The following is a 15,164-nucleotide window of genomic DNA, read 5'->3' as shown; positions in this document are numbered from 1 at the left end:
ATGTTCTGTTAGAAAACTAATGCATGCATAGCAGTAAAATAATTTATATTTATAGTATAAATCTTTCAAAATGACAAAGTTTTAAAGAATTATGCCTTAATTGATTATGACACTATCGCTTCCCTTTTGGTAGAAAGATTCATTTTTCTTCCTACATCTTGAGGTATATGTTATCTATATTTTGATTTAATTTTGGCTAGTAGCCACTGTAACGTGACTTGGTCATTTAAATGCCCTTTAGATATTAGAGACCATGTACAGTATCTATAAATGGTGAAGTCTATGCTTGAAAAAAATTGATCTCGGCCTTGTCAGCTGATCCCATTTATTAAGAGCTTTAAAAAAATGTTAGGAATCTCCCCCCAAAATAAAACTTTGAGAAAGCAAACAATTTGATATATTTTTGAGTAGTTATTTAAGTAGTCCAAATAGATATAGGTAAATAAATTAATATAAAATGTGAAAAGTAAAGAACATTATAAATGTCAAATATAAGTCTCAACATTCATCATAATCTTGAGTAGAAATACCACCTTTCATTATCCTTTGTGTGTTTCATAAAGTCAATATGTGAGCTTTGAAAGAAAGAAAATAGAGCCCTGGCCGGTTTGCTCAGTGGTAGAGCATCGGCCTGGCATGCAGGAGTCCCGGGTTCGATTCCTGGCCAGGGCACACAGGAGAAGCGCCCATCTGCTTCTCCACCCCTCCTCCTCTCCTTCCTCTCTGTCTCTCTCTTCCCCTCCCACAGCCAAGGCTCCATTGGAGCAAAGATGGCCCGGGCACTGAGGATGGCTCTATGGCCTCTACCTCAGGTGCTAGAATGGCTCTGGATGCAACAGAGCAATGCCCTAGATGGGCAGAGCATCACCCCCTGGTGGGCATGCCGGGAGGATCCCAGTTGGGTGCATGTGGGAGTCTGTCTGACTGCCTCCCCATTTCCAACTTCAGAAAAATACAAAAATACCAAAAAAAAAAAAAAAAAAAGAAAGTAAATAGAAAAGAAACCTAAGTAGAGAATAGTATTTTATTTACTTTTCTTTAAAAATAACTTTAACTATATTCATTTTATGATCAAAATAATAAATATATTTATATAAAGTATTAAATGTGTATAAAAAAGTACAGAAAACATTTTACAATTTCACTGAGATCTATCAACATCATGTGTGTATATGTACATATAGTTTTTATAGTACATGCAATATGATTCGGTATATTTTTCACTTATCATTACTTTCTGCCTGTAGCTTATAAAGATAATTTTTAAATGAATATTGATAATATGTTGCATTAACTGATAGAGATTTTATTTTGTATACAATCTTGGCTATACATAAAACAAAAATACCAACACCATTCCTGCCTCTGCCTCACACAGGTGACATAGAGATTTCGCATTAAAAAATAAAATGAGAAGAATAAATAATTGAACCAGCTGATACAGCTTATATATGACTTTATTATGTAAACTTCTGCTTGTTTGATTAGACCAAAAGATGCGACTTTGCCTGCCTCATTAGTAAAGGAGAAATAGCAGTTCCCTTAAATTGCCTCCTATAAATATCTGCTCCATCACCTTGATTCTTCTAAGGAATTACATAGTAGACAGCTAAGACAGCTACTCTGCTGAAAACCTGGAGGGTAGATCTCTTAATGTGTTAAATTAAAACTGATCTATAAGGTCTAGAAACTGGACAGAGCGTATGTCTGGGTCAGAGTTTTGTGAGTGAAATAAAAAAGAAGTTCAAAAACCAAACCCTGATTGCCCAATGTTAGAAGGGCCTGGAGTTAGGAGAAGGATGAGAGTGGTGTATGCGGACATTAACAAAGTGTGGGCTCCCAATGGGACGGACTGACAGTGAAACATGAAAGAGGGAAGGATTGATTATGGCAACTGCTGTTGTCCAAGCAGGAAAGACACAACTGAGAATTGATAATCAGCTTTGGCAACATAGAAGTTATCAATAATCACACACACAAAAAAATGGTTTCAGTGGAAAAGTGGAGATAAAAACAAATCAGAGTATAGAGTGCATTTAAGAGAGGAAATATTGGAGGCACCATTTTTAGAGAGTATAGACAAATCTGTCAACATTTTTATTATTTGTTTAGGGGAGACAAGAAGAAAATGGGGCAGTAGCCAGAGTTATACTGAATATTTTAAAGAAGGAAAAATAAGAGCCACTATACACTGATGGGAATGATCTAGTGAAGAGGAAAAATTGCTTAATGTTGTAAGGAATGGTGACTTCTGGGACAATAACCTTAAATAAATAAGAGGGGTAGACTCTAGTACACAAATAGAGGTGTTGGCCTTAGCTAACAGCTGAATGTATTATAATAAGAGATATGGGTAGAGGTACAGGTATTGGGTAGATGTAGGGTGGGAGAATGTGGAAGTTCTAATGAACTTCTATTTTTTTCTGCAAAATAGAAAGTCATCAGCTGAGAGCAAGGTTGGAGGGGGAGGTGCTATAGGATTGAAGAAAATCATGAAGGCATGAAATGTTCACCTAAAAGAGAGAGCAAGTGGATCCGGGGAAATGTAGGATAATTGCTGGGTAACACTAAGGGTTCACTTAAAATTAGTGATGAACAACTTAAAATGAATTAATTAGCATGTTTATCTCAAGTCATATTTGAGTTCCTGGGTTCAGGCACTGAGAGGCAGAGAGCCAGATTTTCCCAGGGTTTCCCTTTGCAAAGGTAGCAAGACAAAGCAGAGAGATGAGTGACTTGACAGGGTCTACGGCTGAATGATAATGATTGATCACAGACACATGTGACTCCTATGTGTGACTTACTTAAACATAAGACAGATATTTCATAATGTATTATATGTGTGTATGTCACTGTTGTTAAAACATTAATCATTATATACTAGTTTTTAAGTATGGAAATGGCTGTAACTAGAATATTAATGAAATTTATAAAAATATATATATATATACCTTGAACATAAATTCTTGCCTGGTGTTTATCCTTTCCCCTAATGTTTTCAGCCTCACATTCATATGTGCCTTCATCTTCTAGCTGAATATTGAAGATCTTGAGGACAGCCCCAGACGTGCTCATCTCGGCAGTGCTTGGCATTGGTTCCAGGACCTTCCGCCACCGGATGTCAGGAACAGGACTTTAAATAGTAGATACAAGAGCTAAGGGTTCAAAATGCTGATGAGGCAATCTTATGTTTATGCTTATAGCTAAACATTTACATCATTTACTTCCTAAACACAGGACAAAAATTAATGTATTTCTATATATGGATTAATGAAAACTCCTTATACTTACTTGCCAAGTGCAAAACATTCTAAAGTCACATTTTGGCCCATCAATGCATATATATCCTTGAACTGAACTACAATATCAGCAGGATATGGTTTTGTTGAACCTAATATTAAGAAAAACAAAAACATCAATGAATTAATTAGCAGAATAGTGTTTTGTTTTGTTTTTTAAATACTATGCGGGTTTTTTTTAGGATTAGAATTGATTCAATATAGATGGCTTTTCTCTATACAGGTCTTGAAAAATACCTGATCATGTCCAATACATAGATTTATTGATTTGTGCATATTATGTATATAGTATAAATTTTATAAATCATATTGGCTCATTCTGACAGCTATGTAAATCAATGTGATTTAACTCACTAAAAGAATTTTAAGAAGTCTTTAGGGAACTTCAAATATATATGTAAAACATTGTGCCAATTGTTATAAGGAACTTTGGAAGATAAAGAGGGAAGAATAAAATGAGGGAGAAGGGAAAGAGGAAGGAAGGATAGAAGAAAAAAGAGAAAGAACTATCTATGGAGAATAAGGCAAAAGGGAAATAAGTGGAAAAGAGGGAAGGAAAAAGAGAAAGAAGAAAAGTGTCTATTCAGACATCAGTATAATCATCAATACTGGTACTTGATTTAATTTATGTAACGTATCAGTCTTAACAGATATATTATTCCCTTTAGGAGAAGAGATAGGCTCAGAAAGGCTAAATATATTGTTTAGGATCACATGTGAGTGTGCTAAAGAAACAAAGAGATATACAATGATATGAAATATAGCCAAAATTCAAATAAATGATCTAAAAATGTTACAGACAAGAAAGATTATTAGAAGGAAGTGTCTATGGGAATTTCAAGTAAGAAAGGTTGGACTAGACTAGTCCAGGTTGAGGAAATTGCATATTATAACAAAATTCCAGGCTTGTGCACAAAATTAAAAAAAAAAAGAATTCTGGAAATTCAAATGCAATTGCAGATGAATTTGAACCTACAATCTAGAGGGCTTATAACAGTGATATTAAATATTTTGAAACTAATTTTTTCAGTGGTAACTATCAATGGGTTTTGGTAAGAGAAGTAATATGAATCTTACCTTTTGTTTATGTAGAAGACCTTGCTGGCTTTTTAAAAGATGAAGCATGGAGAAGAGAAATGCAGAAAAGAGAGAGCTAAGGGAGGCTGTTTCATAAATTCAGAAAATCAGATGAGGGTCGGGCCTAGGCCAGTCACAGTAGGAACAAAAAGGAAGAACATATCCGAGTTGTGTTTTAGAGGCAGAATCAAGAGGTCTGACTCTTGGGTCAATATTTTTTTTCAAAGTGTAGATTAAATATTTAATTCATCAGAATGGCCTGGGATGCTCATGGAACCTGCAGAGTCCTGGATCGCATCCTTGGGTTCCATATTTTCATTAGACTTCCCAAGTGCTTACATAGTAGTTGGGAACCACTGAGCTCACTGTCCTCAAGAGGAGAGAAGGAAAGAAGTTGATTTAAAATGCTAAATGAGATAAGAACACTAGAAAAGGTTTAGAGAGAAGACAACAGGTATGTTTGGAATACTTTGAGCAGAATATCCTTGAGAAATTTCTGGATGAAAGGTCCAAGAGGCAGGTAGAATTAAAGACTCTAAACATGGGGAAAAGTCTTGGAAATGTAAGCTGGGGGCCATCTATCTGCATAGGACTGCTGTTTAAAGGTGTAAATGGGTGAGAATATCCAGAAAAAGATAAAAGGAATATAAGAGGAAGATCTGCGAAAGGATACTGCATAGAATTTGTCAGAGAGGCAACTGGGAGACGAAGAATGAGCAGAAGGAGTCAGGGAAAGTAGGCAAAGAAAAGAGAGCTCAAGACAGACACTGAAGAGACCAACAGTGTCAGCAGCTCATACAGAATCAAACTGAAAAATTTCCTTTGGATTCAACAAAAAGGACATTGCTTTGATCACTGAAGACTGCTCACATGGAATACAAAAGAATACACAGAGGGAAAAGAGCGGAGGAGAGTTGGAAGATTCAGAAAAGAAAGTAAGTGATGTAGGGACGTCCCTAAATAAATGAAATGGATGAAATGAATGGATGAAATAAATGAAATGGATGAAATACATGAAATGAATCAGGGCAATTGGAGTTATTAGCTTAAACAGGAGAAACAGTTTTTCCACCAATTTAGAAAGTAAGAAATAAATGGAAGTGCAGAATTTCTGGCAAGGAATAAAAAAGAACATTTAAAGAAGTTTTTAGTTCATGGTTCTTTTTAACTCTGTGAAATAGTGGGTGAGGGCATCAATATGGAAGGAAAAAAAAGGGGTTCTATGGAAAGTAACCTCACAGAGTGATCAGATCATGAGTTCTAAAATGGGCAGGTCATGGTGGATAGTCATGCCCATGCCTACACCTTTTTCAGTGAGAGGTTTTTAAGCAAGCCCTGTCCATTGTTCTTGTGCATTAAAGTTAACACACTTTTGAGATGTCAGAAGTAATAATCCTGGAAGCTTAATCACCCTTAAGAAAGCATATAATCTCTTGATCCTGTAATTCAATCTGTCCTTGCTTCCTTCCACCTTCATGTAATCTTCTTTATGTTCCAGTCCTAATCTTAAATGCATAAAAGAAACTTCAAAACTGTTGTTTTCTGGGACATTTGAGATCTTGTCCCCTGATGATAGCATATATCATCAGTTTGTCTCAAATAAACTCTTATATTTTTGGACATTTCTTATGTCAACAGTACTAGCTAGGATAGGGGAAAGAAAAAGGAGCCAGGAAGTCAAGATATTCATTGAATACCAACCAACCAACCAACCAACCAACCACATGAACACTATCTTGAGGAGAGTAATAAAAAGAGAATGATCGTGACATGATGAGGTTTTTCCTGTTATCATACCCTAGTTAAGGGCTGAGGCAGGAAACAAACCTAAATCTGTCAACAATGAAATCAGTATTTCCTGAGAAGCTTGAACTCTGTAATATGGGTGTAGCAGCATGCCTGAGAGAAAAACAATTTATGAGGTAAACAACTACATATATTGTGATCTGATTTTCTCATGAGGTGGCCCATTAGAAATAAAAAAAGAAGGTAGTTTAATTGGAGCCTGGGGAAAGGGCAGTCAAGTATAACAGTGGTTATAGCATATGGTGCCACAGTGGTAATACATATGCTAATTACTTATATCAGAAAGGCAATTCATATACTGATATACTTCATGTAACTGGTTCTTCTAAAATATCAAATATATCCAATTGTCTTTTTTCCTGATTCTGCAATTATATAGCTTTTAATCTCATTTGTTCTCCTTATTATAAACTTACTAAGAAGTGGGCATGGCCAAGAAAATAAGCAGATGCCAGTGATTCCCCTTTTAATTAATATCCTGGTTTTTGGATAATGAATCAGTCCTTTGCATTCATTCCCTGAACTAGAGGCAATTGGTCAGAACTCTGCCATCTTAGGGTTCTTTTATGATGTAAATCACCTCTACTAAAAGAGCTAAAGAATGACCCACACTGTCAAAGTGTGCACTCTCTGTTGGCCCTGCCTGTGCAGCAGGCTCTTCCCCCCACCAGATATTTCTTTTCCTTACTATAAGTATTCCATAAGCAGACAACCTTGCAAAAACAGAATATAACAAATAAAATACTTACGTTCAGGTAGTGGAATGAGTGGGATAAACTTGCTGAATACACTCTTTGTAATAGAAGGGCTGGATACAAAGCAGGAATAATTGCCTTTGTCTGATGCCTCAACATTCGCAATATAGAGATTGCCATTTGTCTGAGAGACAAATCTTCGTTTATCCATTGTGATAAATACAGGAAATTCATTTAGAAGCCAGCGGTAGCTAAGATCATCTAGAAAAGAAAGTATTGTCTACTAAATATTAAGTTCTTATCCAATAGCAAAGACTTAGTTTCCTAGTATTAAGCCAGTGCAAAATTTAATCTCAGCTATTATAGAACAGAGCATATGTTAGAAGTAGGCCAAGACAAACAGTGCAAATTTTGTAAAGCTACTATTGTTTGAGTAAATATATAGATATTGCTAAGCAATTATTTTTCTCTGTCTCTCTCTATTATTTCATGGACTACTAGTATAGTTCTATTTCACTGATGGACTAAATACTAAATAAAACTCAGAGAGGTTAAATGTCTTGCTTAGAATTTTATGACTGACTGTTAAGTAGAATTGGGATTTTTTAGTCCAAGTCAGATAATTCAAAACTCATGACCCACCTTCTCCACTGCATTTAAAAAATAAAATCAACATTACTAACCATACTGTGGTTTTATATATTCCTTGTTTTTTATTTCTATCTTAAATTATAGATTTAGAAATGAGTTTATATAACCTTTCTGGCCACATTATAAAGTAAAAACCACAGAACAGAGAAATGAATGTTACTGGTTTTCTAAAATATTAGGAGGTAGATCATATGGTAACTCTTAACCACAGGACATTTCATTGGCTGAACATACTGGCTGTTGTGGCCAAAAGTTAAATTTCCTCATTAATTTGCTGATTTTCATACAGTTTTCTATTTCTATCTCCTCTTCTTGCTTTGAAGAATGACTCCCAAGAAGTCATGCACAAGAGGAAACTATGGGCACTGTATACTTCTTAGTCACAAAATGTTGATTTATTTTAAAACATCATGAGCATGTAAAGACAGCTGCCACTAGAAAGATTATAAGAGGGGATGTCTTGTGTCAAGTTGAATGAGATTTTAGATGTGAGATGGTGGAAGGTCAAGATCTTTTCAAAATACAATAATTATGGCACACAACCCTTCTGCTTTAGGAAGTCCAAGGTGACTGGTAAAGAAGCCAAAGGTAGTATAAAAAGAAGCTGACTATCAAAAATTACAAGAATTTCTTGGGAAAATAGTCCAGGTTATCCCACCTAGATTAGCTATTTAATTGTCTCCAGCAATTTACAATATCAGGGAAGTAAATGAATATGATTACATTATTCTCATTTTTAATCTTAACTTTTTAATGAAAGAAGCAGTACACTTGTATTATAAAAATAAATAGAAAATACAGATAAACTTAAAAGAGAAAGAATATTAAACCACCATTATTCTCCAATTAGTATGTATCTCTTCAGACATTTATATTTATGAATAATTCTATTATTTTATCAGTTATCTTTATGCTGATTTAGGGTCAGGTAAAACCCACAGAAGAATAAAGATAGGAAGAGACTTAGGGGACAGCTTAAATTGCCAAAATTGGATTATTGGAATTGGTCAAGAGTTGCCATAGAATCTTTGCTTTAAAATGATATCATAGGACAGAAGATGACATCAGAGTAATGGTGGTATGAGAGATACTCCTGATCTCTCCACTTAAAATTTCAACAAATTGAACAACTATAATATAGCAAAGAAATCCCAGTTGGGCTCACAGGTGCACCTGAATGATCCATGCATTGAATGAACTAAAGCTTTTTGTTGTTGTTATTAGGGTTCTTAACAATACCATTCTCAAATGCCATCAAGGAAAAAGAAATTGGATACCATGGCTACACAAGACAAAGACATAGTTCAGAAAGAAAATTAAAAATCTCCAGAAAACAAACTCAATTACATGGAAACCTTGGAATTACATGATAGAGAATTCAAGATTGAAGCTCTGAAAATACTCAACGAGATGTGAGAAGACACCAATAGGCAGGCAACTTAAAGAGATCACAAAACAAAAGGAACCAAACATTTACCTCACCAAGGAGATTGAAACTTTAAAAACAGAGATGAAGAACTCAATACATGAATTAAAAACTGAAGTAGAAAGTTTAGCTAATAGAACAAGCCAGATAGAGGAAAGAATCAGTAATATCGAAGGTAGGCAACTAGAGATGCTATAGAGAGAAGAGGAGTGAGACTCACAAATTAAAAAAACAAAACAAAACCAAGAGAGCTCTACAAGAATTATCTAGCTCTATCAGAAAGAGCAACATAAGAATAATGGGTATATCAGAAAAAGAAGAAGAGAGAGAAGGGAATAGAGAGCCTATTCAAACAAATAATTGATGAGAACTTCCCAAGCCTATGAAAAGAGTTAGAGCCTCGAATCCAAGAAGCAAACAGAATGCCGAGTTACAAGAACCCACACAGACCTACTCCAAGGCACATCGTAATAAAATTGTTAAAAATCAATGACAAAAAAAGAGTCTTCAAGGCAGCTAGGGAAAAGAAGAACATAACATATAAAGAGAAGCCCATTAGTTTATCATCAGACTTCTCAGCAGAAACTCTACAAGCCTGAAAAGAGTGAACCAAACATTTAAAGTATTGAAAGAGAAGAATTACCAGCCAAGAATACTATATCCATTAAAGTTATCCTTCAAATATGAAAGAGCAATAAAATATTTTATAGACATACAGAAGCTGAGGGAATTTATTAGCAGAAAATCCCCACTGCAGAAAATACTCAAGGGGGTTACTTGACCAAATAAAAAGAACAAAACATATCAAAACTACAAGCAAAAGCTCCAAGAAGGTCACAATAACAACAAGGATAATCTGTAACAACAGTAACATAAAAGAGGAGAGGATAAATATCTGCAGCAGCAAAGGAGGATGGAGTGAAGGAGCACTCATAAGACAAAGGACTCTTGTACATATGAACATTTTTCTTTTAATAACCTAATGTAACCACCCACAAAAAAGTCACTACTGAAATTCAGCTTAAAAAAGACAAAACAAGGGAAATAAGTATGGAATACCACCAAACAAAAACAACTGACAGAAAAAAAAGAGAAGAACCAAGCGAGACACAGAGCTACCAGACACCAAAACATAAAGTGACTATAAGAAATCCTCAAATATCAGTAAGTACCTTAAATGTAAATGGACTGAACTCTCCAATAAAGAGGCACAGAGTAGCAGATTATATCTAAAAGCAAAACCCAACTATATGATGCCTTCAAGAGACACATTTAAGCTGCAAGGACAAAAGTAGATTCAAAGTAAAAGGTTGGAAAACAATTCTTCAAGCAAATAATATAGAAAGAAAAGCAGGTGTAGCTATTCTCATATCTGACAATATTGACTTCAAGACAACAAAGGTAACCAGAGACAAAGATGGACATTTCATAATGATAAAGGGGACATTGTTTCAAGAAGACAACACTTCTTATTTTATAAGCATCAAAACAGGGAGCACCAAAATATATAAGACATCTATCTACTAACTGAGCTAAAAATAGAAGCAGACAAAAACACAATCTTATTTGGAGATTTCAGCATACCATTGACAGTTTTAGATAGATCATCCAAATAGAAAATCAATAAAGAAATATTGGCCTTAGGCCCTGGCTGGTTGGCTCAGTGGTAGAACATCGGCCTGGCATGCAGGAGTCCGGGGTTTGATTCCTGGCCAGGGCACACAGAAGCGCCCATCTGCTTCTCCACCCCTCCCCCTCTCCTTCCTCTCCGTCTCTCTCTTCCCCTCCCGCAGCCAAGGCTCCATTGGAGCAAAGTTGGCCCAGGTGCTGAGGATGGCTCTATGGCCTCTGCCTCAAGTGCTAGAATGGCTCTGGATGCAACAGAGCAGCACCCCAGATGGGTAGAGCATCGTCCCCCGGTGGGCATGCCGGATGGATCCCGGTCAGGCGCATGTGGGAGTCTGTCTGACTGCCTCCCCATTTCCAACTTCAGAAAAATAAAAAAAATAAAGAAAGAAATAAAGAAATATTGGCCTTAAACGACACTCTGGCCCAAATGGACATAATAGACATTTATAGGACATTTCATTCCAAAACATCAAACTATATGTTCTTTTCCAGTGCACATGGAAAATTCTCAAGGATAGATCATCTGTTGGGCCAAAAAACTAACATCAATAAATTCAGGAAGATTGAAATTATACCAAGCATATTTTATGACCATAAGGCTTTGAAACTAGAATTCAACTATAAAAAAGTAAAGAAACCCATAAAAATGTGGAAATTAAACAACATACTTCTAAAAAATGACTGTATCAAAGAAGAAATAAAAGCAGAGATCAAAAGATATGTACAGACAAATGAAAATGACAACACAACATACCAAAATTTCTGAGATGCAGAAAAAGTAGTAATAAGAGGGAAGTTTATAACATTACAGGCTTATATAAAGAAACAAGAGTCATACCAAGTAAACAACCTAATATCACACCTTAAGGAACTAGAAAAAGAAGAACAAAGGCAGCCCAAAATCAGCAGAAGAAAAGAAATAGTTAAAAGTAGAACAGAACTAAATGAAATAGAGAACAAAAACTATAGAAAAAAGTAATATAGCAAAGAGCTGGTTCTTTGAAAAGATCAATAAAATCGACAAACCACCGGCTAGACTATGAAAAAAAGAGGAACGACTCATATAAACAAAATCTGAAATGAAAGAGGAGAAATTACCACAGACATCATAGATATACAAAGGATTATAGTAGAATATTATGAAAGATTATATGTAACCAATTCAACAATGTAAAGGAAATGAATAAATTCCTAGAACTAAACAATCTTCCTAGACTGAGTCATGAAGAAATGGGAAACCTAAATAAACCTGTAAGCAGGGAGGAAGTAGAAACAACTATCAAAAACCTTCCCAAAAATAAAAGTCCAGAATCAGATGGCTACACTAGTGAATTCTACCAAACATTCAAAGAATATTTGGTACCTATCCTTCTTTAAGTCTTCTAAAAAAATAGAAGAAACAACACATCCTAACACATTTTATGAGGCCAACATAACCCTCATACCAAAACCTGGTAAGGACAATAAAAAAAGAAAACTGCACACCAATATCTCTAATGAATAGAGATGCAAAAATCCTAAACAGAATATTAGCAAATTGAATACTTCAATACATTAAAAAAATAATACATCATGATCAAGTGGGATTCATTCCAGGAGCACAAAGATGGTTCAACATACAGAAATCGATCAACGTGATACACCCCATCAACAAAACAAAGAACAAAAATCATATGATCTTATCAATAGATGCAGAAAAGGCACTTGATAAGATACAATATCCCTTTATGTTTAAAACACTCAATAAAAATGGAATAGAAGGAAAGTACCTCAATGTAATAAAGGCCATCTGACAAACCATCAGCTAATATCATACTAAATGGGGAAAAAAGTAAGGCTTTTTTTCCTCTATAATCAGGGACTAGACAAGGCTGCTTACTCCCTCCAGTCTTATTCAACATAGTTCTGGAAGTTTTAGCCAGAGCGATCAGACAAGAGAAAGAAATAAAAGGTATTTATATCAAGAAAGAAAAAGTAAAGGTATTACTTTTTGCCAATGGCATGATACTGTATATAGTATATATACTCCATCCCCAAAGACTCCACCAAAAAACTATTAGAAACAATAAACCAATACAATAAAGTCACAGGATACAAAAGTCTATTGCTTTTCTATACTCAAACAATGAAACTTCAGAAAAGGAACTCAAAAAAATAATTTCTTTTATAACTGCAACAATAAAACAACAAAGTACTTAGGAATAAACTTAACAAAGAATTTGACTTTGGGTGATGGGTATACAAAATAATCAAAAGTTCAAATGCTACAGAAATGTTTACCTGAAAACTACATACTCTTATTGATCAATGTCATCCTGTTAATTTTTTTTTTTTTATAAATTTTTATTAATGTTAATGGGATGACATTAATAATTCAGGGTACATATATTCAAAGAAAACATGTCTAGGTTATCTTGTCATTAAATTATGTTGCATACCCCTCGCCCAGAGTCAGATTGTCCTCCGTCACCCTCTATCTAGTTTTCTCTGTGTGTCTCCCCCTCCCCCTAACTCTCTCCCTCCCTCCCTCCTGCGTCCTCCCTCCCCCCACCCCTGGTAACCACCACACTCTTGTCCATGTCTCTTAGTCTCGTTTTTATGTTCCACTAATGTATGGAATCATGTAGTTCTTGTTTTTTTCTGATTTACTTATTTCACTCCATATAATGTTATCAAGATCCCACCATTTTGCTGTAAATGATCTAATGTCATCATTTCTTATGGCTGAGTAGTATTCCATAGTGTATATGTGCCACATCTTCTTTATCCAATCTTCTATTGAAGGGCTTTTTGGTTGTTTCCATGTCTTGGCCACTGTGAACAGTGCTGCTATGAACATGGGTATATACCCCAAAACCTCAGAATCATTGATATGTAAAGACACATGTAGCCCCATCCTGTTAATTTTCTAAATAAAATTTAAAAATGAAAAAAAGTAATAAAATGATATATAGGACAAATTAAAACATACTGGAAATATGTCTGATTTGTGAAATCATTTTTTTCTATTTTCACTTAAAAACATGACTTAATATTTTTGTCATTATTTCTGGATACAATTAAATTCTAAAATATCAAAAAGGTAAGGAAAAATATAAACTTTTATACAGAAAAAAATGTTTTCCTTAACCTTACAATGTTTTGTCTTATTTGTTTAATTTTCCATTTATTAGAGAAAGAGAAAGAAGCATCAAGTAGTTGTTCCACTTAATTGATCCATTTAGTTGTGCCCTCATTGATTACTTCTTGCATGTGTCTGGACCAGTGATCGAACTCATAACCTTGAAGTATCAGTAAGATGTTGTAAGGTTGCCCTGGCTGGGTTCCTCAGTGGATAGAACATCTTACTGATTTTACAGTGTTTTAAAGACATCACATGCAAAATGCATTCAGAAAACTCCATAATTATATAAATTTTGAGACCTGCATTTTAATTCTTAGGGCTAACTTTAACTTTGGTCAGTCTATTTAATCACTGTGTTATTCAATTTCTCCAAAACTTAAGATTTTGTTTTGTGTTCCACTTATAACAGATGTGTAAAGAGGAATGAAATAATTTTTTAATATTTAAACTTTTAAGGGACAAAAGGTAGGTCAGTGATATTATTGTGATGATGTTTGTATGAACTTACATCTTGGACTATATAAACAATTGGTCTGGCTTTTTAATGCCCAGCATGGATTCTTCACTTTACTTATTTAATAAATACTGAGGACAATTTATATATTGCTAAATAAGACAGATGTAGTATTTGCCCTGGTGGAACTTGTAACATCAATAATATAAATTTATCTAATAAAATTTAGCCTACTGATAAGCCATTCACCTGGACAAAATAATAATTGCAACACATTAGACACTCTTATTTCTCATTAAAACAAATGTAGACAATTGCTATTGCCATTTTCAAACAGGGACACTGAGGTTTAACTAGGTTAACTGATTTACCCAAGGCCATCCAACCATACGGAGGCAGAAGTGACTTCCTAACCACCCTCTCCACCCCACTACTACAAAATCTTTTGCAAGATTGGTGTGGTAGCTTCCTTGCCTCTCCGATTAAAGAATAAGGCTCATTTTTGGCAATCAAGAGCTAAGCTCTGACCCAGTTCTCACAGGGACTTAATGATCTTTTTATCTCTCTTTCCCCACCTCATGCTGATGGTAAATTTAATCACCTCCATAAAAGCCAATACTACCTGTTTTATTCATAGCACTGGTTGACTGGCTTAAAAAATAAATTATTATAAAATTATTTTTTAAGGTAGAGTAAGTGCCAGCACCTGTTTTAGAAATGTTGTTTTTATTGATCGATGTCTGAGATTTCTTTCCTTTGCCTCAAAAGAGTGTGGATCTACCTAGAACAGGAGAAATTTGTTTGGGGCAACTACAGGGCATTTGGCTAGTTTCATTGTATTACTTTGCAATACATCACTTATCTAACCTTCCTAAATAATATGTATTTTTCCCTGAAATACAACTGAAGTACTTTAGTATTTCCTGGATGAATAACTTGCAGACTTTTTAGAAGATGTTTGAACTTTCTTACTTAATTGACCTCAATAGAACATAATTTACCT

The 15,164-nt window shown here is 34.8% G+C and overlaps 1 protein-coding gene across 4 annotated transcripts in view; it reads right to left on the bottom strand.

The window, feature by feature from the left end:
* The window catches only part of CNTN1 (contactin 1), a 374,840-nt gene that overhangs the window by 150,043 nt on the left and 209,633 nt on the right, over positions 1-15,164 (bottom strand). For all 4 annotated transcript variants that reach the window (XM_066368970.1, XM_066368969.1, XM_066368972.1 and 1 more), the window contains 3 exons: positions 6,932-7,138; positions 3,292-3,391; positions 2,952-3,133 (listed from right to left, as the gene is read on the bottom strand). In XM_066368970.1, the coding sequence (XP_066225067.1) occupies positions 2,952-3,133; positions 3,292-3,391; positions 6,932-7,138 (489 nt within the window). The remainder of the gene's footprint in view (positions 1-2,951; positions 3,134-3,291; positions 3,392-6,931; positions 7,139-15,164) is intronic.

Source organism: Saccopteryx leptura, chromosome 2 (assembly GCF_036850995.1).
Source record: "Saccopteryx leptura isolate mSacLep1 chromosome 2, mSacLep1_pri_phased_curated, whole genome shotgun sequence".
Lineage (NCBI taxonomy): Eukaryota > Metazoa > Chordata > Mammalia > Chiroptera > Emballonuridae > Saccopteryx > Saccopteryx leptura.
This window is presented reverse-complemented; position numbering and strand designations above follow the sequence as displayed.